This window comes from Hyperolius riggenbachi, chromosome 4 (assembly GCF_040937935.1).
Source record: "Hyperolius riggenbachi isolate aHypRig1 chromosome 4, aHypRig1.pri, whole genome shotgun sequence".
NCBI lineage: Eukaryota > Metazoa > Chordata > Amphibia > Anura > Hyperoliidae > Hyperolius > Hyperolius riggenbachi.
The window spans coordinates 488,750,953-488,776,756 of NC_090649.1; the positions used below are offsets into that span (position 1 = coordinate 488,750,953).

The 25,804-nt window shown below is 43.8% G+C and overlaps 1 protein-coding gene across 2 annotated transcripts in view; it reads left to right on the forward strand.

The window, feature by feature from the left end:
• Window positions 1–25,804, forward strand: part of CAMKMT (calmodulin-lysine N-methyltransferase) — a 594,578-nt gene that overhangs the window by 550,490 nt on the left and 18,284 nt on the right. Inside the window, exons 11-12 of one of the 2 annotated variants that reach the window (XM_068233024.1) lie at window positions 17,620–17,699; window positions 22,510–22,561. The exons of the other annotated variant lie outside the window; for it this stretch is intronic. Of the exons in view, the coding sequence (XP_068089125.1) occupies window positions 17,620–17,699; window positions 22,510–22,546 (117 nt within the window). The 3' untranslated portion in view covers window positions 22,547–22,561. Of the gene's footprint in view, window positions 1–17,619; window positions 17,700–22,509; window positions 22,562–25,804 lie in introns of those variants that run through there. 2 annotated transcript variants of the gene reach the window in all.

Sequence of the window (25,804 nt, forward strand, 5' to 3'; positions counted from 1 at the left end):
AATGCTGTAAAGTTGGTTTCGCTGCCTAGTTTTATACAGGCGAAGCTCAGTATCGATTTACTCAAATTTCCCCTCGAGAGAGGCTGATATTTATCTGCCATTTTACAAGCTCTACATAACACGAGATATAAACACTGTACATTTCCCCCCACCAGCTGGAGAAATGACAATTTGAAGTGTATATAAACCTTTCCAACACCTAAGGGGGTTATTCAGGGAAATGTGCTAGCCGTAAGCAGTTCCTAGCAGCCTTTCAAGTTAATGGCCGTTAACAATCGCTAATAGCTGCCGTAGTTCTCTGAATAATCAACCATGAACTTGTAGCACAAGAAGAATTTTAAGACTTCTACGCTGTTGAAATTCTGTATGTAATAAAATGTGTATCCAGCGTGTTTGTTATCAGAAAGTTCTAGTCACCCCCACTGGCACGCTGCCTTAAAGAGAACCCGAGGTGGGCAGATGGGACACAGAGGCATGTTCTCTGCTTCATGACATGCCTCTGTGTGTCCCCCCACCCCCGCTCTCTGCCCCCCCCCCCCCCCACACACACACACACACACACACCTTATAGCTACCCGAGATTAGGGACAATATTTGTCACCATCTCGGAGGTAAACATGTGGGGGAGGGATTCCCTGTTCAAAACGTTCCTGCAGGGTTTCCAGAGCTGCCGTTGGGCAGCTCTCTCTCCCTGGCCACGCCTCCTGCCACTCCCCCGCCTCCCTGCACACTGTGAATGAGAGAATGAATCTCTCATTTCAGCATCATGACCCAAAGGTCACGAAAGTGAAAATGGGCCAGTGCGGCCCACAGGAGCAGCGGGGAGTGGTGTTTTTTTGCGGCTACTTGATCAGCCCCTTGATCAGGTAGCCTATTTTTTTTTTTTTTTTTTTTGAGCCCACCTCGGGCTCTCTTTAACCATTTCGGCCCGTGGGGATTTTTCACCTTATGCATCAGAGCAATTTTCACCTCCCATTCATTCGCTAATAACTTTATCACTACTTATCACAATTTATTGATCTATATCTTGTTTTTTTCTGCCACTAATTAGGCTTTCTTCGGGTGTTACATTTTGCTGCAAATTATTTTTTTATAAATGCATTTTAACAGGATTAATACAAAAAAAAAATCATTATTTCTCAGTTTTCGGCCATTATAGCTTTAAAATAATCCACGCTACCATAATTAAAACCTATGTATTTTATTTGCCCGTTTGTCTCGGTTATGACACCATTTAAATTTTGTCCCTATCACAATGTATGGCGCCAATATTTTATTTGGAAATAAAGGTGAACTTTTTCCATTTTGCGTCCATCACTATTTACAAGCTTATCATTTGAAAAATGTTCATAGTATACCCCCTTCAAATGCATATTTAAAAAGTTCAGACCTTTAGGTAACTATTTATGGGTAATATTTTGGTGTGGGAAGTAAACAGTTAATTTTTAATGTTATTATATGTGTAAATTGTAATGTAACAAATATGTAGATGTAGTTTTACTATTTGGCCACAAGATGGCCACCTTGAGATTTTTTTCTGCTTGTGCTTCTCACTAAGCGGAAGCACAAAGGGGACGCAGAAAATTTTACGTGCAGAAAGACTGAAGCCTCTTGTAAGAGCACTTCGGTTTTTCTGCTGGGGACACGGACCGGTGATCGGAAACCATGTTCCCATTCACTGATCCCAGGGCTACCAGGGGCATGGGGGTTCTCCCGCTATCGCGCGCGGGAGTGCGCCGAAGTGCTGCCCTGCAGCATAGCAGCCACCTGGACGTGAGCGTCATGTCCGGGCGGCAGAAATGGTTAAAGTGTACCTGAGATGACATGTGACATGGTGAAATAGACATGTGTATATACAGTGGTGAATACAAAAAGAAGCGCTAGGCTGAGACATAGACACTTGTTGCTGTATGCTCTATCCCCTATTGCCTGATGAAGCGGGGCCACACCTACGGAACGCGTTGCAACTGGTTTTTTTTTGGGGAGTATATTAATAAATCTAAACCTTTGAAAATTGACAGTTTCATGTCTGCTTTGAGGAGGTAAGTCCACCACTGCCTCCTCAGCAATTTTAAAGTATTTAGCATATTTTATCCAGTTGGCACATGTGTTCAATTCCTGCGATGTGTATATACAGTGTCAAGCATAGACACCTATGCTGTGCTCCTTTTTTTCCCTGCCTGAAAGAGTTAATATTCAGCTATGGAGCTGACAGTTATTCTCCAGTCGGGGCCCAGTCAGGTTAACTGATAACAAATTACATCGTGTACAATGATTTGTATAGGCAACGTGAATTTTCTCGTTATTTGTGCAAAAATTTGCATTAGATCCATGGTTACAGGAAATTGTCAGCTGTCATGACTAAGCTGTTACTAGGCAGATTATGTCATATTTAACTAATGCAAATTTTTCTGCGTAAAAATTTACAGGCAAATTTTCACCAAGTAGAAAAATCTTATACGATTTTTTGCAGGTGAAAATTTCACGCTACATTGGAAACCTTAGCCTTAATGTCAAAACTGACTTCTTCATCCCCCGCACTTCTGTCCTAGTTATGGTTCTGCCCTCATAGAAGCGCAGCATGGTGGCATAGTGGTTAGTGCTCTCGCATTGCAGCACTGGGTCCCTGATTCAAATACCAGCCAGGTCAACATCTGCAAAGAGTTTGTATGCTCTCCCCTGTGTCTGTGTGGGTTTCCTCTGGGCACTCCGGTTTCCTCCCACATCCCAAAAACTTACAGATAAGTTAATTTGCTTCCCCCTAAAATTGGCCCTAGACTACGATACATACACTACACTATACATACATAGACATGTGACTGTGGTAGGGACTAGATTGTGAGCCCCTCAGAGGAACAATTAATGGCAAGACAATACACCTGTACAGGGCTGCGTAATTTGTTTCACCTATATAAATACTCAAATCAATAAATTGAAAATACACCAATAACCGCCCTCTGATCTCCTCTTATGGCTTAAAGGTCATCCGAGGTGAAAATAAACGAATGAGCTAAACAATTGTATCTATCATACATCTCCTAAAAAATGGCACAGTTTTATTGAGTTCATATTAACTCGGCGCCGCTCAGTTTGGCGCGGTGAGAGCAGAATGACGGCTCTCATCACTGCCGCAAAACTCTGAAGCGGCGTAAAATACTATTCCCCCTCCGAGTTGTCCGAGTTTTAAGTGTTTACTGTCTTCTCTGCTCAATGACACATACATGGAGGTATGCCAGAGCTAAAATCTATGAATTATTGTCCCTTTTGACTCTTTCCTGCTCTCAGAAGCCATTTCTGCCAAAAAAGTGTTTTATGGATGTAATTCCTTATCAGTGAAGGTTACACTATAGTCCGTGCCCAGTCCCGACCCAGACTAAAACTGTCACTTGTATACCTGATTTTTAACTCTTTCAGGCAGAGAAAGAAAAAAAGGAACACAACATAGTTATTTGTGTGCTTGGCACTGTACATACACATGTCTATCTCATCATGTCACTTGTGACTTCAGATGTCCTTTAAAGTGATCCTTAAGCCAAGTAAAAAAAATGAGATTTCCTCACCTGGGGCTTCCCTCAGCCCCCTGCGGCCGATCAGTGCCCTCGCAGCCCCGTTCTGACGCTCCAGGACCCGCTGGTGAACACTTCCGGTTTGGCCGTCAGCAGCATAGGGGGGCGATATACAGGCTGGGAACGAGAAGAATCACTCGCGTTCCCATGCCTGTCGGCCGGTGACGGCCAAACCGGAAGTGTTCGCCGGCGGGTCCTGGAGCGTCAGAGTGGGGCTGCGAGGGCACCGATCGGCTGCAGGGGGCTGAGGGAAGCCCCAGGTGAGTAAATCTCATTTTTTTTACTTGGCTTAAGGATCACTTTAAGCCTTGTACACACGTTAGCTAAAAGTCTTTTAAAACGTCAGCTGAACAACTTTGCCATTTTGGACGACAGTTTATTGTTGTAAAAATTGTAACTAAATTACAAAAATGGCTGCTAGCAGAATATTGGTTAATGATACAGATATTTCACTGCAGCTAAACCTAACCCTGTTCTCATACAGAACCTTCCTTCTATCGATGCCTAAACTACTTTGAAGACGCCACTGCCCCGCCCTGCAGGATATCATGCATGTGCCGCTCTGTCCTCTCTCGGCCCTCCCGCATAGCCGCTGTAAGCGTCCTACACAGCTATGATGCGTCTGTACTTGCCAGCCCAGCGATGTCACCCTTGGGGATCGGGTTCCAGCGGGTGACATACATCATAGATGTCTATGCACCTTTAAAGGGATACGTAAGCCTGTAATAAAAACTCAGTTTTACTCACCTGGGGCTTCTACCAGCCCCCTGCAGCTGTCCCGTGCCCAGGGCCGGATTTGTACTCTTTACCGTCCAATGCCACTGTCACCAGCCGCCCCCCTTCAGTATAGGTAACGAGATGCCCCTTTCCCTTTCCCTCTAGTTTAGGTAGCCAGATGACTCCTCCCCCTTTCCCTCCAGTATAGGTAGCCAGATGACCCCTCCCAATTCCCTCTAGTATACGTAGCCAGATGACTCCTCCCCCTTTCCCTCCAGTATAGGTAGCCAGATGACTACCTTAACTCCTCCCCCTTATAGTATAGGTAGCCAGCTCGCCTTCACACCACAGCAGCCATCTGTGTTACTCCACTTGTTCACATTTCTCTGCTGTTCTCCAGTGCAGAAGCTTCCTCTTCCTTTCTATCTCCAATGCTACCCAAGTCCATAGCCGCCGGCCACAATGTAAACTTGCACAGAGAGCAAGGTGGCTGCTGCAAAGACAGCTAGCAGCAGAGTACCGAGGTCAGGTGCTCGCCTGATCTCCCTGCATTACAGCATTTGCAAGCTTGCAAATCCTGCACCAGTTTAGCCTGCTGCTTTGGTGCCCTTCCTCCTGTGATGCCCTAGGCCATGGCCTAGGCGGCCTTGGCCTAAATCCAGCCCTGCCTGTGCCCTCGCAGTCACTCGCGGATCCCCCGGTCCCCCGCCACCAGCTAGTTTCGTTTTCACTGACAGGCTTACTGCACCTGCGCAGGCCTGGCCACGTGTCTCCTTCTTCGCGTTGCTCTCCGCAATTGCATCCTGGGCAGGACGCTATTGCAGACGGAAACCAGTGATGAGCGAAAATGCAAAAATTATTTTCGCCGAATTTTCGCCTAATTTCGTTTCGACAGGCGATTTTCGATCAAATATTTTCGCATTCATTTTCGCCTAATGCCCATTATTTTTGCGTTAAGTTGGTAGTTCATCGCGTATGTATTTCCGCGTAGTCGTAGTACCGCTATGCGAAGCTTCGCCATGCATGTCTTAGCGGATTATTGCGGACATTTTTCCACATAAGGGCGTAAGCATCCGCATAAAGCAACGTTTCTTGCGGATTATTGCGGACATTTTTCTGCATAAGTGTCCGCATACAGCAAAGTTTCTTGCAGATTATTGAGGACATTTTTCCGCATAAGGGCATAAGCGTCCGCATACAAGTGTACGCAAGTTTCTTCAATTTTCGATGCTGATCGAAGACGCGAATATTTCTGAAGATTTTTGCGAAAATTCGCCGAATTCGTAAACTGGATTTTCGATGCGAAAATGACTTGGGTGAAAATTCGCAAGCAACACTGACGGAAACACGAAGAAGGCTACACGTGGCCAGGCCTGTCTGTGAAACGAACTTAGCTGACGACGGAGGATCCGTGAGTGACTGCGAGGGCATCAGACAGCTGCAGGGGGCTGGTAGAAGCCCCAGGTGAGTAAATCAGGTGTTTTATTACAGGCTTAAGTATCCCTTTAAGCTGTATGTTGTAGCTATTATGTATGCAAAGTTCTTATCTTACACCCCTGATTTATTGTGCAATATTTTCCAATATTCTGGCCCTTTGTAAATTAATGATGTTAATAAAATAGTAAATAATATTGAGCTGACATTTTCTAGTGATAGTTATTCAGCTTAGAAAAAAAAAACATTGCTCAGTGAAAACCATAACATGGTCATGATGTCCATCATATGATTTCCTATGCTGTCAATCTAAGGTCAAGCGTCAATACTCAATTATCAATAGTGCTTCTAGTGTGGAGGGCATGTCCCTAAGTCATTGTAAGTATATATTATTATTGCATTCATATAGATCTTTCACTGGAGAGTTAAGTCTGTATTGATGTTTAGATTTACAGAGAACACTCGTCAATTTGATTTCTGTTACAAGTCACTACCAGAATTTTTAAACATAAGGAATTTTACATGTCACATTAATTTTTTATATTTTTTTAGTTACGTCTTCAGGCGTTTTAGAACTTGATTCTTCTTTTCTTCTTTCTGCCTTACTTCAGAAAGTCAACACATCATTATTTTTATAGATTAACCACTTCCATACCAGCAGTCTCTGGCCCCTTAAAGGGAACCTGAACTGAGTAAAATTATCTAATTATTTAAAATAAACACAGGATGTACCTGCAAATGAATATTACATACTTACCTCACTGTCAGTTCCTCTCAGAAGCTCACCAGTTTCTTCTTACAGTGATCCCTTCCAGTTCTGACAATATTTTGTCAGAACTGAAATATACCAGTTGCTGTCAGTTATATATCAGCAGCTGTCAGTTACAACTGAATGTGCAAGGTAATGTCCTTAAAAATGAAGAAAGCGAAAGCCCTGCTGCTAAGGCACTTTGTATTGACCTGAGGAAGTAGGCCAGCACCTGTGAAATGCATTGTCTGTTTTATTTGCTTGATTAAAAAGTATGCTTACCGTTGTGGCTTGTCTATAAGGTGGTAAGATCCATACACTCCTAAATATACCAGCCTGTTATTAGAATTATTAGGGCATCTCCAACAGAGTATTCTCAATAGAGGGAAGCCTTTGGATGCTGCAGAGGCTTCTCACATCCACCTGCAGACCCCTTTTGGGTGGGACACTCTGAAAGCTTGACCCCGCGCTCCCGTATGTGAATGAGCAGGGCCGCACTGTGCATTGGCAGGACGGCTCGCACCTGCGCAGTACCATGGAGCCCTCTGCACCTGCGCAGTGCAGCCATGCTCCATAGACAAGCCCTTGTCAGTGAAGTTCGGGGGTCCCAGTGCTGAAACGGTGAGGTACAGAGGGACAGGGAAGACTGCATTATCCATGGTCAGCTACAGCAGGGGTCCCCAAACCTTTTAGCGTCGAGAGCCGGGTTAACATACTTCAGACTGCTGGAGGGCCGGAGAATACATAAAATGATGTAGAAGTCTTTGCGGGCCAGACAGTGAAGCATACCCAGGTGACAACCTGCAGTCCAATTGGACAGCAGTGTCACCTGATGTGGAATTTGATTGGAAACCAGCAAATTTCTGCTTTCTGGCTTCCATGTGGATGGGTGGTGCCAGCACTGCTATTCTATATGCGACCAGCAATATTTAAAGGGGCAAAAAATTGTAAAATTTAAAATATGTGCAAACATGTACAAATAAGAAGTACATTTTTTCGAGAGTAAATTGAGCCATAAATTACGTTTCTCCTATGTTGCTGTCACTTACAGTAGGTAGTAGAAATCTGACAGAAGCGACAGGCTTTGGACCAGTCCATCTATTCATAGGGGATTCTCAGGGATTTATTTATTTTCAAGAGCACTTAGTGAATGGCAGTTGCTCTGTTCAACTGCCAAAAACTATGTAGTGAGCAGGGAGGCAGGCCAGCATCATTGTTTAAAACCTTTTTAGGGAATATCTTTATAAAGAATAAAAGCCTTGCTGAGAATCCCCTATGAAGAGATGGACTAGTCCAAAACCTGTCACTTCTGTCAGATTTCTACTACCTACTGTAAGTGACAGCAACATACGAGAAAAAGTAATTTATGGCTCGTTTTACTCTGGAAAAAAATACTTCTTATTTATTTATGTTTGCACATATTTTAAATGTTACGTTTTTTTGCCATAGTGTCCCTTTAAATATGTAGCTGACTGCATCTTTAAGTAATACATTTTGTGTGTGTGTGGGGGGGGGGGGGGGGTGCGTGGTAAAAAAGCCTCCGGAGCCAACATTTGGCCCGCGGGCCTTAGTTTGAGGACCACTGTGCTACAGTGTAACAAAATTTGAATGTACAAGTTAAGTAGCCATTGCTTCAACCAGTATTCCCATTCCCAAGTCCTTTTCCAAGTCTGATGTTACCAGCTGAATGTCATTCACTTGGTGTTCTGCCATTGACATGTCCAAGCTGCATCTGAGCTTGTTATATCGTTGAGTAAATTCATTCAGCTGCTGCAAAGATAACTGTCATTCTCTACATCGGCTCAAACCAGACTGCGAAACAAGGATCAGGATGTGCACATTCCCGACCCTTATAAATATAACATTTATAGAAAAGGATGAAAGAAACCCCAGCGACTATCTCTCCATAAAGACATCCAAGGAAAACAGATCATCGTTACTCACCTACAGGTTAAAATGCAGACTTAACAAACAGCCGTGATGACCTTAAAGTTACAGAAGTTCATAAAGCGCTTGCTTTAACTTCTCCTCCTGGCGTCCTTGAGATTCCAGAGATCCTCCATTCTTGCTTATAAACACTTACTGGTGGCCTCGCTGAAAAGAAACCGGAGAGGAAACGATGCCAGCTACGTGTAAATCTTATAAAGCCAGTATTGTAGCAATGTGGCATTCATTGGCGGAACAGTTGAAAAGGGCACGAGACGAGTACTTAAGAAAAGGGCACCGAATAGAATAGCGGGCGCCGGGGCTGCTCGCTATGCAAACTTCTGCTGCAGATATGTAGCTGCAGTTTACATATTGAGCGGCCCCAGCATCTGCTATTCCACCGGGCGCCCATTTCAGCTGGATGCTGGTGGACAGGGTGAGGCATCGGCTGGGGGGAGGTCTGTGCAGGTGTCATTATTAGGCACCATCGGGATGGGGGGGGGGTTTAAAGTAAATCTGTAAGGGAAAAAAAAGTGCCGCTATGGTGTACTTATCTCGGGAGGGGGAAGCCTCAGGTTCTTAATGAAGTTTCCCCCTCTGCTTGAGCCTTGGGGATCTATCGTTGGCTCCCCCGACAAGCGCCAACACAAGCTGTGCACAAGGCCGGCGCTACCATAGAGGCAAAGGAGGCAATTGCCCCAGGGCCCCAGAGCATGTAGGGGCCCCCAGTGGCTACAAAGAGGAAAACATTTTTTTCAACAAGACCTTATAGTTTTTGAGAAAATCAATTTTAAAGTTTCAAAGGAAAAAAAATACACATTTAAAAACCTGCCGAATTTAACAATTAATAGCAAATCCACCTTAAATGCTAGAAACCCTAAATTTGCAGGATATGTTAAGGAGATCATTGGGAATAAGAGGGAAAAAAACTATTTTTCAAAAAGACCTTATAGTTTTTGAGAAAATCGATTTTAAAGTTTCGAAGGAAAAAAGTATACTTTTAAATGCGGTAAATGTCACTTTTAGTAGCAAACCTAACGGCAGTGTAATTTTACATGTATCAAAAGAAAGAGCAATGAATTTCCTGACGGGGTTTCCAGGGGGTCTATACGCAGCCGCAGCACTTTGGCCAGGGATCGCTATACAGCCGCAATAAGGAAAAAATGCCAGGGATCTTCAAACAACCAATTTTCCCAATTTGTTTTGTATGTTTAGAGTGTGGGAATTTTTTTTTTTTAATTATGTGGTGTCCCCCCTCCTGAAACTTTTTAACCCCTTGTCCCCCATGCAGGCTGGGGTAGCCAGAATGTGGAGCTCCGACCGATTGGGGCTTCACACCCTGACTGAACCAAATGCAAAAAAGGTCCCTTAATGCCCAGGTTTATTTTGCCCTGGGGCCCCATTGTTGCTTAGACCGGCCCTGGCTGTGCACAGGGACAGTGGCGTGCTGCAATATTTACAATCTGCGGCTCAGGCAGAAAAAGCCGAGGCCAGTCGGGTCTAGGGGTTATCAACACTGGATCCCGAAGGGCGAAGAAGGTGGGGGAAGCCTCTCTAGGATCCAGAGGCTTCCCCTCCCAAGTGTGAGAATTCGGAAGACCATCAATCATCTTGGTGGTGAGAAGCATCTTATTGGGGCTTTTGGTCACCTGATATTTAGCATAGCTCAGTGTAGAAACGAGCACACATGTGACCTCCCAGCATGCATTTTACAGTGGAATTGGAGTCATACGAAAATTAAAGGATACCCGAAGTGACATGTAACATGATGAGATAGACATGGGTATGTACAGTGCCTAGCACACAAATAACTATGCTGTGTTCCTTTTTTCTTTCTCTGCCTGAAAGAGTTAAATATCAGGTATGTAAGCGGCTGACTCAGTCCTGACTCAGACAGGAAGTGACTACAGTATGACCCTCACTGATAAGAAACTCCCCTTTTTACCTCTTTCTTGCTCTTAGAAGCCATTTTCTGCTAGGAAAGTATTTTATGGTTGGAATTTCTTATCAGTGAGGGTCACACTGTAGTCACTTCCTGTCTGAGTCAGGACTGAGTCAGTCACTTCCATACCTGATATATAACTCTTTCAGGCAGAAAAAGAAAAAAAAAAGGAACGCATCTTAGTTATTTGTGTGCTAGGCACTGTACATACACATGTCTATCTCATCATCATGTCACTTCGGGTATCCTTTAAGACAAGGAGGCAGGTTCTTAATGTGCTTAGGACATTAAGATCATGATTGCGGTGGAGATGCTAAGTGCCCTCTCATCTTTTTGTTGATCAATATGGAGATGTAGTAGTGAACCAATAGAACAGGCATGTCCAAAGTCGCTTCCCCGCACCAAACACAGTCCACCAAGCCTTTTCTGGAGGCCCCCCAAAGCTCTCTTTAGGTGTTAATTGACTGCGGCCTGCAAGCCTTTGCTGTGGTGCCACAAACAGGGGTCAACTTATGTCACCGCTCTGCCTCCCCCTCAACTCGCCTGTAGTGCCTCAGTGATTAGTATAGAACTACAAAAAATTGGCCATCAGAGTCCACATTCATGGACATATTTTTCTCCGGTGGCCTTTTCTTGCAATTCCTATGGGATTTTTGGAACGTGGATGCAGGAGTCCCAATCGATGAGAAGGAGAAGGAGTGGAGGAAGGGGAAGGCAGAACAGCATCTTGGACATGGCGGGTGAAACGGTGGGGAGGGAAGAAGAGAGCAGTAGCAAAAGCCACTGGTTATCAGCTGCCACTGTATCAGGAGCAATAGCTGTAGCAGTGTACCTAGAGGCAATCAGTAAAAAAAAATGTTTCATTTTGTTAGTTCAACCCCCTGGCAATCTCAAAATCAGTGGTATGGCCCTTTGGCCTAAAACATTTGAATAACCCTGCACTAGAGGATTTGGCATGGGTAAAAGGTATATCCTGTTGCAACAAATTGGAGTCATAGCCTAGCCTCCCCACCAAAGTAATAATCTGATGTCCCCACCACAGTCAACAATCCCTGCTTTAAATCCCAGCACTATCTGCACATAGTTCGTATGTTCCCCTTCTGTCTGTATGGGTTTCCTTCTGGCACTCCAGTTTCCTCCTATATTTCAAAAATAGAGATAAGTTAATGGACTAAATTGGCCCTAGATGGATATATGACTATGGGAGGGATTAGATTGTAAGCTCTTCTGAGGGACAGTTAAGTGACAAGACAATATACCCTGTGCAGCGCTAATAATAATAATGTGTGTCACACCTCATGCTCCTGTTTCTGTTGTGCCTCATACCTCATGTATGTAGTGTATGAAGTGCCTCACACCTCATGCTCCTGTGTCTGCTGTGCCTCATACCTCATGTATGTTGTGTATGAAGTGCCTCACACCTCATGCTCCTGTGTCTGCTGTGCCTCATACCTCATGTATGTAGTGTATGAAGTGCCTCACACCTCATGCTCCTGTGTCTGCTGTGCCTCATACCTCATGTATGTTGTGTATGAAGTACCTCATACCTCATGGCCTTGTTTATGGTGCCTCTCGCACCTCCTGCCCCAGTGCCTTCCTCATACCTCCTGCTCTTGTGTATAATGTCCCACATACCTCCTGCTCCTGTGTATGACTTGCCTCAAACCTTATAGTCAGGGCCGGTTCTACCTACAATGCGGCTCTGGGGCAAGAGTAACCTAGGGGCCCCCTCTCCTCAGTATAGTAGTCAGAAGTGCCCCTAACAACACCCCTTCCACCCCCAGTTTAATAGTCATATGTGCTCCCCCCTCTTTCTCCCTAGTATAGTAGCCAGATGTTCTCCCCCCCCCCTTCCCAGTATAGTAGTTAGATGTGTCCCCTCTCCCCAGTATTCTAGCCTGATGTGCTCCCCCTCCCCAAGTATAGTTAGATATGCCCCCCTAGAGCCAGGACAAGGTCCTCTATCACCCAAGGCTGAGACACCAAAGTGCGCCCCTCCATCCCTACCACCCCAAACATCACACACTGATTGCTATTAGAGTAAGAGGTGCCCCTGGGCCCCCAATCCTCCCAACACCTTAATCTCTAGATATCCGGCTTGCAGTCACTGCCATGTATCCCCCTTTCCTTATTTTTCTCTGTATCAAACACAATAAGGGAATGGTAGCTGAGTGAGTTGAGTGCCCGCTCCTACACTGCACCCTGAGGCTAGGGCCTCTCTCGCCTCTGACTCTGCCCGGCTCTGTGTGCCCCTCCCCCCCCCCCTTCTGCCCGGCTCTGTGACCTCTGACTTGGGCTGTTTGCTGGGGGAATCTATGTGTGTTGGTGGGGGGATGATTATTGTATATTCATTGTAAATACTTTGTGCACTACACATACTCCTAACGACGTTCCGCTTAAGGAGTGAAATGATCGTAGAGTTGGCACTCTATTTGTTCACTACTTTTGTCTCACTGTACACAATGCAGATATGGTATACCACCCAGCTACCTTCTATGAAGAGTTATTGTTGACCCCTATGGGGTCTTGTTTGTTCTGATTTACCAATATCAGAGGCAGGGTTTTTCCATGGTTTAAGCCCTTCCAACAGGCAGGTGTGTCCTCTACAATCAACAGTTACCAATCAATTTGGGTTAAGCAATAGTTCATCTGGTCTGTTTTGACGCAAACGCTTGCAAGATAGCTACACCCCATGGAAATTAATGGGGGGGATCAGCAAAGACCCTTGCTAAAGTTTTGCAGTCAACTGATGATACACTTTGCTGTTAACTTTAACAAACTTGACTGTTGTATTTGACACACTTTATTTTAAAGTAAACCCTCTTACGAATTGTGAATATATACAGTGTTTTTAATCATAAAGGGGAACAAGGAGACTGACAAGTTCCAGGTACAGCAGGTCCGTCTGTCTCCGTTTCCTCTGTAGTGGTGTGATGGTGGATGCCTGTGGAGGCCCCTATGGATGCGGGGGCCTTGGGGCAATTGCCCCCATTGCCGTTATGGTAGCGCCGGCCCTGCTTGTAGTTCCTTGTATAATGTGCCTCGTTGTTCCTGCGTACAATTAGCCTCATACTCCATGGGGCATTACCAGTAAGAGAGCAGTCATTCGACTGTCACCGCTCCTTTCAGCTTCCTCCTGCAGAGATCAAATATAACCGCACATTTGTTGACTAATAACCACAAATCTAAATTATACAAATGACAAAAAAAACATGTACTAATGTACCCTAATCAGTCCATTGACAGGAGCCGACACAAGCTGGCAGCGCCGGTTCCACACTCTCCCTCTCCAAGCAATCTTCCAGCCATTCAATATATACAGCGGAGATGTGAGGCCCATTCTTCTCTTTTAAGTCTTTATTTATATGTGAGTCAATACAATGTGCTCTTATGTCAATAAAGCTTATGGAGGCAGAACATGATTCAAAAGATTTTGCAATTAGAGAACAATGTAAAATAAAATATTACGCACAGGTTTTATTATTTTATGAATCGAGGTAAAACGTGTTCCTAATCTCCTCCACATCTTATTTGGTAAAAAGATTTTTATTTTTTTTTACAACGGCGATACGTACAAAACCTTTTTCTGGTATTTTTTCTATTGTTGGGGGATGATAAGCTGAGGAGGGATATAGTCAAACACTGGATACTAGCAATGTTAAAGTGAACGTTAAACTGTAAAAAAAAAACAGATACTGTAATGGATAGCGGAGATGCCGCTGCAGCAGTGGGCGATAAGGCGGCTGTCTCCGCGTCTCAGCTGGCGGTTTCCACCGCGCTAATACATGGTGGAGTTTTGCCTGGGACTGTGAATAGCGGAGAGGCCGCCGCAGTGGTGAGCGGCATGGCGGCTGTCTCCGCGTCTCAGCCGGCGGCCTCCGCCGCACTATTACATGGTGGAGTTTTGCCTGGGACTGTGAATAGCGGAGAGGCCGCAGCAGCGGTGAGCGGCATGGCGGCTTTCTCCGCGTCTCAGCCGGCAGCCTCCACCGCGCTATTACATGGTGGAGTTTTGCCTGGCCCTTCAGTTGCACATAGACTGAGGGCTACGCGCGCACGTGCCAGATGACAGGACCTTTATGCGAATAGAAGGGGAGTCAGCTGATCGGCCGGTCAGCTGACTCCAGCAGTGCTCCTGATTGGCTGAGTGACTGGGGAGGCGCTATGGGGCACTCTCAGTATATGTAGGACCTGCCTGTCAGTTGCTCTTTGTCTGCTGTTGCAAATGCTACGTGTTAGCACTCAGACCTAGTCAGATCCCAAAGTGTGCCTAGAACCAGCAGGAGCTGGGGATCCACACTTAGTCAGATTCTGTTGATAGCTAAAGTACTAATTGAATTGTATTATTTGTTATGACCTTCTGCTAAGCCTCGACTACTCTTCAGCCTACTGATTCTGTGCTTCTGCCTATCTGATCCTGTTGCCGACTCAGCCTGAATACTACTCTGATTTAGCCTTCTGTCTTTGTACCGTATCTGTCCGTCTGTTGCCGAATCTGCTTGTCTGACTCTTCTGCCCTCACCAGTGCGTCTAGTCTCTGGTGATGGATTCTCTGTACACTTTTATCACCTGCTCCTCAGGTGATCAGTAGCTACAGTACAGTCTGAATCACCTGCTCCTCAGGTGACCAGTAGCTGCAGTACAGTCTGAATCACCTGCTCCTTAGGTGATCAGTAGTTGCAGTATAGTCTGAATCACCTGCTCCTCAGGTGATCAGTACCTGCAGTACGGTCGGTATCACCTGCTCCTCGGGTGACCACCGACTGCAGTCTGAATCACCTGCTCCTTGGGTGATCATTATATGTTGTATTACTGTTGCACCAAACACCTATCTTTACATCCGATTGTCCTGTGTCTTGCTATACTTGCATTATTGGTGATTCTGCAGATCACCACATAATCAGGTATAACATCTGTATTATTGGTGATACTGCAGATCACCAATAATCAGAAAATCTGTTCTTGCTGACACCAACCGTTACAGATACCTATGGAGAGGGAGACTTCCTGCTGCTTTCCTGGTATCCACCTTCCAGCGCTGTCACCAGGGGCGTAACAATAGACGCTGCAAGGGATGCATCCTCAGGGGGCCCCAGAAGCTACAGGGGGCCCCGTCCTGAGAGACTGACAACTAAGGACAAGGAGAGAAAAAACTTTCTGCTCTCTGCACAATTGTTTTAATGACTGCATCTGCTCAGCCACTGATAATGAATCAACGTTTTGTAGACAAACATTTGTAGACATTCCCTATCCAGTGTGCAAGGATGAGGGGGGCCCATCCAATTTTTCAGGGAGGGGGGGGAATTATTTGTAGTTACACCCTTGGCTGTCACCCCGTAAGCAGTATCCGAACAATCGGTCAAATACTGCTCTCTGCCACAGCGGGAGATTATGGGAGCCAGTGTACTCCTGAAGTCGGACAGCTCTGCACTGCGCATGCACGAGTGCCCTCTCTTGTGCACTCACGCATGCGCAGTACAGAGCTGCCTGTCTTCGGGAGCACTCAGGCAAGACTTCTGAAACCTCTCGCAGCGGGGGATTCAAACCGGAAGTGACATCACTGGAGTGCATGGGATTGTCAGAGGAATGGGAAAACATCTGGGTTTTTTTTTGTTTTTTTTTCTGCTTGGCAGCAGCGATCCAATGCCACCAACAGAAAGCTCTGTTGGTGGCAACAAAAGTAGGCAAAATTCATTTGTGTGCTAAGTTGTATGGCCGTGCAGCACACTGTTAAAGCGACAGTGTACTGAATTGTAAAAAATCGCCTGGTCACTAGGGGGGGGGGGGGGGGGGTGTAATCCTGTGGTCCTCAAGTGGTTAAAGAGAATCTGTTGTAAAAATAAAAATAATAAATAGATACTCACCTTAGGAGAGGGAAGGCTCTCCATCCTATAGAGCCTTCCTGTTCTCCTGACAGTCCCTGCGATCCATTGCTGGTTCCCCAGTTCAAATCTCCCACAGCGGGAGACTTTGGGAGCACTCAGGCTTCCGAAAGACGGGCGGCTCTGTACTGCACAAGAGAGGGCGCTTATGTGTAGACAGTATGGAGTGGCCCGTCTTCCAAAGCCAGAGTGCTTCCGGAGATCCCCGAAGCCCACCAGAAGCGGAAGGGAGCAGTCTATGACCCATGGGTCGAAGACTGCTAATGGGGGAGCCTGTGGGAAACGCTGGGACCGTGAGGAGACCAGAAAGGCTTTATAAGACCCAGAGCCTTCACTCTCCTTAGGTAAGTATCTGTTTTTTTATCTTTAATTTCACTTCAGTTTCTCTTTAAAGTGGATCCGAGAAAAAACTTTTACTCATTGCATAATTGTGTTCCTTTCATATAGTTTATAGGGCATTCCTCAAGCCAAATACTTTTTTTTGGTTTGTTTTAATACTTTAATTCCCTATAAACTAAGAAAGCCTTGCCCACAGCTTCTCCAGAGTGCCTTGGCATTCTCAGACTCATGAATGGGAGCTCAGTCTGGGCAGGAGGAGTTTACTAGCCAGAGATTTCAGAGGCAGAGGGGAGGAGGGAGCAGGAGAGGGGAGTGAGCTGAGGGCTGGAGATGCAGTTGCAGCTTGCCTGTGTGTAATGTGACAAGCAAAACATGGCCGCTCTCATTGTATCACAGGAATAAATAAACATAAACTGTGGAAGCTGTCTGCAGCTAGATTTGCTGGGTAAACTATCTAAACTTTAGATAAGACATATAGACAAGTCATAGTTAGTGTTTCATCTCGGATCCGCTTTAAGTCGCTTTTATTTCCCATTTATTAATTTTTTTAGTTTCACCTTTGTCTCTTTGACCCAAAGCAATACTGTGATGTGAATGTGAAATGACTCTATTGTAGGTCACAATGTATTCATAAATCAGTCATAATTACCATAATTATGATGCTTCACACATTGTCGGTGGCTGAAAGGGGGGGGGGGGACCCTTGTAAGTTGCAGCAGAGTCCGCTTGTAGCACAATGATTGAGAAGCGGCGATAACAATTCACGATTGCGACTTGCGCAGATGACTAGATCTTGTATCGTGTATTGAGTCTTTTCATTTGATCTGGGGTGTACTCGGCACAAATGATTAATTAGCCGACTCTCAGAACAATAGCCTGTATAGTTTTGGGCTCACAAAGTAAAGAAAGAAGAGGAAAAAAAGAGAATTAGAAAAAAAACGATGTTTTTATCAGTCCCGCATATCTACACAGCGCTAATTGAATGGATCTATTAATTAGTTTTCGTGCTGTTACAAAAGATAATTGCGAGGCATAGAAAGCTCCTAATCTCTTTTTCTGTTTTAGAAAGTATGCCGTAGGAATAAAAAAAAGATGGATCTGTATGTTCCGGATCATCACGTAGAAGTGGGGGAAGTTCAAGATAAGTTAGTGACGCTACTGTGTAATGTTTGTTCTTGTGTGGTTTCAAAGTGAAGCTATTGTGTAGGACTTTTTTTAAGTAAGCCTGCTACGATAAGCATGCTAAAAACTGTGTGAGTGCGTGACGCAGTTCAGACATGTAGCCGTGCCTGCATGTAGCCCAGTTCCAAAAATATTTTTCTCTTCTCTTTCTTCTGCTCCTGATCTAACTTACCAATGTCCCCCCACCCCTAAGACCTCCTACATTCAGGAGTCCTCAAATTTTGAGGTTCCGTATCCTCTCCAAGAAAATTAACATAATTAAGTGGGTAACCTGAATATTATACTACATTCCATTGCTGTATATGTCACTACAGCGCCTCTTTAAGACATGCATGAAATAAGGGCGCAAGGAAAAATGGATACCCATTTTCGTTAATAAAATTATCATCAATAAATAAATAAAATTACTGAAAATAAATCACTGATATTCTTTTTTTTAAAGTGTAAATAGTGTAAATTATGGTAATAAAATATTGGTTTATATTAACGGTATTTTACTACAACTTAACCTAACCCTACTCTCACACAGAATACCCCCTCCGATGTCTAACCATAAAACCTTCCTTCCTGACACCCAACCCTAAAACCCCCCTTCCTGACACCTACTCTTAAAACCCCCTCTTCTTGATGGCTAACCCTAAAACCCCCTTTTCCTGATGCCTAACCCTAAAACCCCCTCTTCCTGATGCCTAACCCTAATACCTTCCTTCCTGACACCTAACTCTAAAACCTCCCTTCCTGACACCTAACCCTAAAACCCCCTCTTCTTGATGCCTAACCCTAAAATCCCCCTTCCTGACACTTAACCCTAAAACCCCCTCTTCTTGATGCCTAACCTTAAAACCCCCCTTCCTGACACCTAACCCTAAAACCCCCTCTTCTTGATTCCTAACCTTAAAACCCCCCTTCCTGATGCCTAACCCTAAAAAACTCCTTCCTGGTGCCAAACCCTACCCCCCCCCCTCCTTCCTGATGCTTATCCCTAAAAACCCCTTACCTAACCTTTATAATGTTTAAAACAATACACTTCAAATGTTAATTTTCTAAAATGATTAATTTGTAAATACAAAACATGTCAAAAACTAATTTTCAAAATGATAAAAAAAAAATGTGAAAACTATAATTTTGTAATTTTCATAACAATAATTTTAGAGAGTCCGAATTTTTGCTTTGGGGGCCTAACAGACGATATTTGCATTAGCACCTAAGGGGCGCCCAAACTGTCCAGTCCATTAGTCCATTAGCCACTGGGTGGCCAGATGGTTGAATGAAAGAGAAAAGCTGTTGGCACTGCAGTTGGTAACTCTGGGAGGGTGGCTTCTGCACCAATACAGGAATGGCAGGCTTACATATGGAGATACAGCGTGCTCTGACGGGATCAGGGATGAGCAGAAACTACGCCAGTGAGAATTTACGCATCGTAGTGCGCATCTACGCATCGTAGTTCGTAGTTGAAGTTTCGAAACTAGCTTACAAATTTACGCGTAGCGACGTACCGCTACGCATAGCTTATGCCCACTATGCGCAGTTAACAAGTGTATTGCGTAGTGAACTACGAATGCGTTACTCGCGTCTAATTTTCCACATGCGATTGTATGCTTACAAATTTACGCATTGGAAAGGGGAATGTACGCATAGCAGAGTTCCCGGTATAAGCAACTAAAGAGGAAGTAATGCCTAAAATTGTCTGCATACGGGCATAAGCATCCACATACAGTACGCTTCGCACTACGCGTAATTACGTATTTTAACGCATAGTCTATGAAATGCATACGAAACGAATATTTGATTTTGAAGCCGTAGTTTGGCGAAGCGTAAAACTATGCGTAGTTCCAGCGTAACGACGTTGGCTTACTACGACCATCCCTAGACGAGATGCATGTACTCGTCCTGGTGGACAGTCAGTGGATTAGTGGGTGCAGGGCAAGGGTAGCCTACGGAGGCTCCTTAGAGCCCATTCGGCGTGAAACGGCCGTCAGGCTACCCTTGTCTTGCACCCACCCATCCACTGACTTCCCACCAGGACCAATATGTGCATCCCACTTTGATTGCCTCTCACGATTGTTTTGAACTGCTTGTGTATTTCATATTTCCTTCAGTCTACCCTTACCATGCATGTGTATTGCATATTTCATTCATTAAATACAGAAGACTGCAGTGCTGACCTCCACTTGCTTTCTTTACTGGATACATTACAGCTTATGGCGACACATGGTGCGCCCCAATTTCCCTGCACCGTTTTGCGCATTTTCGGACTCCATACTCCTCTGACTTTGATTTCCCTTTAAACATGGGCTGACAACCTTGAGGATGTTCTTGACAACTGCATATGGGCATGTGCGGTATTTGGAAAATATTATGCTTCCTTTTCAGCTTTAGTGATTGTGATATACATTTGCCTATTATTTGAGTGCTCGGAAATTAGCAATACAAGGTTCTGCTTTAATGAGGAGCACTTTCCAAGATGCGGTATTAATACCATTGTCACGTCATTTTGTAAAGCCCGGCAGATCTGTTCCATCTTGATGTCCTTGTCTGGTTGAACTTATCATTGCATTTCTGGTACCTGGCTTTTTTCGAACGAGTGACACCAAAGTGCCATTAGATTTCAGAACAATGCAATTAGCACTACGTTAACATGCAGTCGTTTGACATTGTGCAGCGTTGGAGATTGTCATTATGGTTTTTTTTTATGCCACAGTTCCATTTGCCGAATCCATTACACTGAATAGCAGAACTGGTGACTGCTACTCTACTGAGTAAACCGTGTCATAGACACAAATATCTCCAGCGAACGTTTGTGACTTAACAAAAGGCGCGGCGAAGGAACGAGATTTGTGGAAATTCCGGTTTGTTGGTGTCACTTTCTATAGAACTGCTTACAGGGCCATTAAGATAATGCTTCTATTTATATACCGAACATGATTCATTTTCATGTAAGGAATAATGAATTAATGTAGATAATTCAATCGCTGTGTGTTAAAACTTCAGGTTGGGTAAATTGACAGTTGAGTTGGAGGCAAGTGCAAAAGCACATACATGCGCACAATGCTTGTGGCGCTAAGGGATCTGAACCCGATCTGTAGAGCACAAGGCCGGATTTATGTCATTATGGGGGTCTTCTTTGTTTTTCACTTTTCTCCTATTTTGCTTTGTTCAAATCTAAAATCAAAATCACTGACACCAGCAATTTGTGATTTTCTAAGCGCTTTTGCAGAGCGATTCAGCTTTTTTCACCTCCTGAAACAAGTCAGGAAGTGAACTCTTTGACCCGGAAATGAATAAATACAATGTATTTATTCATCAAAGCGCTGGGGAAATCGATATACAAAGTGCTTTTTCAAGCGCTTTGCGATTTCCCTATACCTTCCATTGAGCCAAAACGCTCAGAAAATGGTACAGGCAGCGCTTTGCTGAGCGGATCGGAAATGAACCGCTCAGATGAGAACACTCTAATAGGGAATCATTGCACAAGTTTTTTGGGCAATTTTTTTAAAATCTCCAGTGCTTAAAAAAGGGCAAAAACGCTCTAGGTGTGCACGAGCCCTTTCGCTTCATCTTCTTTTAATCTTGATTGCTGTCTTCCCATCCAACTAGGACTGTCTGAGCTCTACTGGTGAAATGATAAGGAGCTCCATCAGTGGCACATTTTAAATTCCTTCTGGTAGTTCTTTGTCTATTTGTGTGTAGGAGGGTCAGTTTGTATTTATGAGACCACATCAAAAATAGTTTTGTGCAAAAATCTGTATCAAACTTTATTATATCAAAAAATCACAAAAAGTTCCATCAAAAGATCTTAGTTTGTCAAAAAAAAAGCCAAGACAGAGATCTTCATAAAAATTCACAGTTGAAGGATCGTACAGTTTTGAACAAACAGGAAGTGCTGTGTTGTATACAGTTTTAGACAGTTTCAGGCAACAACACTTTTCCGTTTCGGGTCAGTTTGACCCTTCCGGGTCAATGAGCGGACACACACCCCAAAACTAAGCTAGATGGCAGAGGAAATTAAAAATATGACATCTGTTCCAACCAGATGCACCTGTACCTCTCTAATGGCTAGTCCAGCGACTTGTGAGATGCAAAAATCAGAATGCCTTCTGATTTTTAGTTGGAACAGATGCCCTATTTTTAACTTCCTCTGTCATCTTGCTTTGTTTTGGGGCGTATGTCTGCTCATTGACCTGCACGGATTCATCTATGCTTTGTACAGGCCTGATGAAGGGTGAAACTGACCCGAAACGGACTAGTGTCGCTACCTAAAACTGTATACAACAAAGCACTGCAGGCATTTTCTCTATCAATCACAATGGCTTCTGCGATAAAATGTGCGTTTTCACGCATACAGACATACATGGGGCGTTATTCACTAAACCGTGATAACTCATACCACGGCCGCGCTAGCGTTTTCGTGCACATTTTCCCGTTTTGCACGCGTTTTCAAGTACAAGTTTGGGTCCAAGCCAGAGAAAGTTTGGGTCCAAGCCAAACACCTCTGGCTTGGACCCAGACTTGTACTAGTTTTTACTCCTTTGTTTGCCCGATGAAGCGGGATAGAACCTGTGAAACGCGTTGCATTGTGAAGTACTTAAATAAACGTTATCTTTGTTGAAACTTTAATCAACGCAGTCAGTGTTTTACTTGTTGGGGAGGTAAGCCCAGCACTGCCGTCCTTTTTTAAATGGCTTTAAATGTTTTTACTCTATTCAAGCTTTTCTATATATTGCTAAGTCCTCCCCTGGTGGAGGGGTGTTACACCTTGTTTCCTATCTACAGAGAGCGACTTCTTATCCTGACTGGGGTCTGGTCATAACATCCCCACCCGCCTATACAGTGGTTGCCTTTGTGGTAACCCACATTTGTGAGTATAAACTCTTGTACACCTTACTTGTACCAATAGCTTCCTGAACATACTACACTATTTGGGGCTCTCAGTGTTCCTTTTTCTCCTTCTGCAAGTAGGGAGGTTGGCCGGCATTTTTGTATAGATCATTTCCAGGAAGTCATTTTGTAAAGAATAAAGGGAATACTGAGAATCCCCTATAAGGAAATGGACTAGTCCAAAACCTATCAGATGTTCACTGCCTATTGTAAGGAATAGGAACATAGGAAAAAAAGTAATGTATAGAGCATTTTAAGCAGAGAGAAATTTACTTCTTATATACATGTGTACGCATGTATATAACATTTTACAATTGTTCATGCCAGTGGTCCTTTAATGACATATTTTATGTTTTTATTTATAAAAAAAAATATTAGGAGTGTTTATTATTAGCTACGGAAGAAGCAGACAAAATTCAGCACTTTTTAGAATATGCTCCGGGCGGATCGCTCAGAAACAGCCGTATCAGTCCGCCGACAGTGCGTACACACGCCGGACTGTCGTTGGAACGCCCACCCAGCGGGAGGCAACGACGGACCCGTCGTTACCTCCAGTCCGGCGTGTGTACGGACCTTAACACACAGAGCTTGAAAGTTCAGTGCAGTGAAATCTGGACGCATCCGAAGCTGTAGATAATGTTATCTTGTGTTTACTTAAATGTATCAAGTGAGGAATGTGACACATTTTCTGACTGTGCCGAAGCAGCTGGAGACAGACAGAGAGTCAAAGCATGTCTGCCTTCAACACATAATGAAAAAAAAAAAGTTATTAATAGAATGCAAAGTCAGCTTACAAAGCAAAAAACTGTACTTTTGGGAACCTATAATTTCTAAATGAATAATAATACTTATCCACAAATGCAAATATGATAACCGTATGGCATATAAAAAACAGGAAAACATGTTTTTATTGAATATTATGTCAGGGTTTTAAACCGCTTTAAGTGAGAAACTGTGGTTTCCCATCATGCATCACTTTTTTTAGCATTATTGCATATACTTTTTGTTTTAAGAAAGCAAACATTTGTTTTCCATAGCATTTTAGTAAGAGGGCTTTGTGGTCCATTGCAGCTCCTTACACATTCCTAGTTCTGCTTCACCATGAGCTTGCTGGGTACTCTGTAATTTCAGTGTATAACTTTACTCGTCTCCCTTGGTCTTTTAAATTAAATGCTAATTTTTGGTTATGCAGAAGCCTTTATGGTAGTAGACAAATACAACAGCAACTGATTATTAACTGGCAGTTTGATAAATGAGTGATTATTTTTGGTGTATCATTTGTAATCATACTCTGGGGAGCAGACATGTTTTCTATTGAAAAATGCTGACTCCATGTATTCCCCAAAAGAGAATTCCAGGATGTTCTAAATAAAAATAGCACTTCATTTATATATTTTCTGGGAAAAAAATGGAGTACGGTTCCTTTGTTTGAGAAATATTTGTGAAAAGGGTAATTCTGCTTTCAACAGCACTGTATACCATGGTGTGATAGATAAATTGACTTTTTCACATATCCGGTGCATTAAACACTAGCCGCGAATGCGGAAGCATATGTACTCCCTGCAGGAAGACTGCTCCCGGTCCAGGGGCGTAGGTATTTGTCTTCTTTTAAGGCACGGCGTGCACTTATGCCTGTGCCTGCAATCTACCCCCGTGCCAGTGTAGTACATACACACTATTTCTTGGGTATTGTTCACTGTACACAGGAATATAAAGTGGGCGCCGCGGACATCTAGTGGCCAAATAGTAAAAATACACCCTAATACATTAAAGTAAATAAATCTCCCATTAAAATGAACGCCTTACCTCCCCCACTCTCCCATAATTACCAAATTAAAACATTTGTGTGTGAGTATATATATATATATATATATATATATATATATATATATATATATATATATATATATATATGTTTAAAACATACATAAGTAGTTACCTTAGGGACTTAGGATAGATTACTGATATCTTTGCAAATAAAGGCTTGTAATTAGTGACAGATGCCTAAATATTGTCATCATACACTGTACTAGGTACATATTTTAAACATTGTAACAACGGGGTCAAATGGGCAAATAAAATATGTGGGTTTTATCCACAGTAGCACGTTTTATTTTAGTACTATAATGGCCAAAAACTGAGAAATGTTTTTTTTTTTCATTTTTTCTTATTATTTCCATTAAATGCATCTACAATAAAATAAATCTTAGCAAAATGTACTACCCAAAGAAAGCCTAATTAGTGGCAAAAAAAAAGATATAGATCATTTTGTTGTGATAAGTAGTAATAAAGTTATTAGCAAATGTAAGGGATTAGCGCTGAAATTTGAAAATTGATGGTCCATAAGGGCAGAAAACCCATAGGCCTCGATTCATAAAGCATTACCTCATGCGGTAATGCTGAAAACAGCAGACTTTACCGACCACTTAGCAAAATGTCAATTCATAAAGGCTGTTACCGCATGAAAAGCTGACATTACTGACCAGGGAGATAAATTACCAACTTGGCTGCAGTTACCGACAACACATGTCAGTAAATTGTCAGAAAATGTCAATTCATAAAGCCTGCAACAAGCGGTAAGCCTGGCGGTAGTTACCGACACCTCTAGTGAGGCGTTAACAAGTTACCGACAGCTCTGATGAATGCAAAAGTGCAGAGAGCCGAAGTCTGTTTGAGTCATCAGTGGAGAGAGCCAGAGAGCCTTCTGTGTGAGTCATTTGAGCAGGCAGGGAAAGACTGTGTGACTCATCTGTCTGAGTCATCAGTGGAGAGAGCCTTCTGTGTGAATCATTTGAGCAGGCAGGGAAAGACTGTGTGACCCATCTGTCTGAGTCATCAGTGGAGAGAGCCCTCTGTGTGAATCATTTGAGCAGGCAGGGAAACACTGTGTGACTCATCTGTCTTAGTCATCAGTGGAGAGAGCCCTCTGTGTGAATCATTTGAGCAGGCAGGGAAAGACTGTTTGACTCATCTGTCTGAGTCATCAGTGGAAAGAGCCGTCTGTGTGAGTCATTTCTGCAGGCAGGGAAAGACTGTGTGACTCATCTGTCTGAGTCATCAGTGGGAGAGCCAGAGAGAGCCGTCTGTGTGATTCATTTCTGCAGGGCAAAGAGAGAATCGAGACACTGCTCTACTCTACCGCTCAATGGGCTGCGGTAATTTACCGACCTCCAAGGGCAGCTGGGGAAAT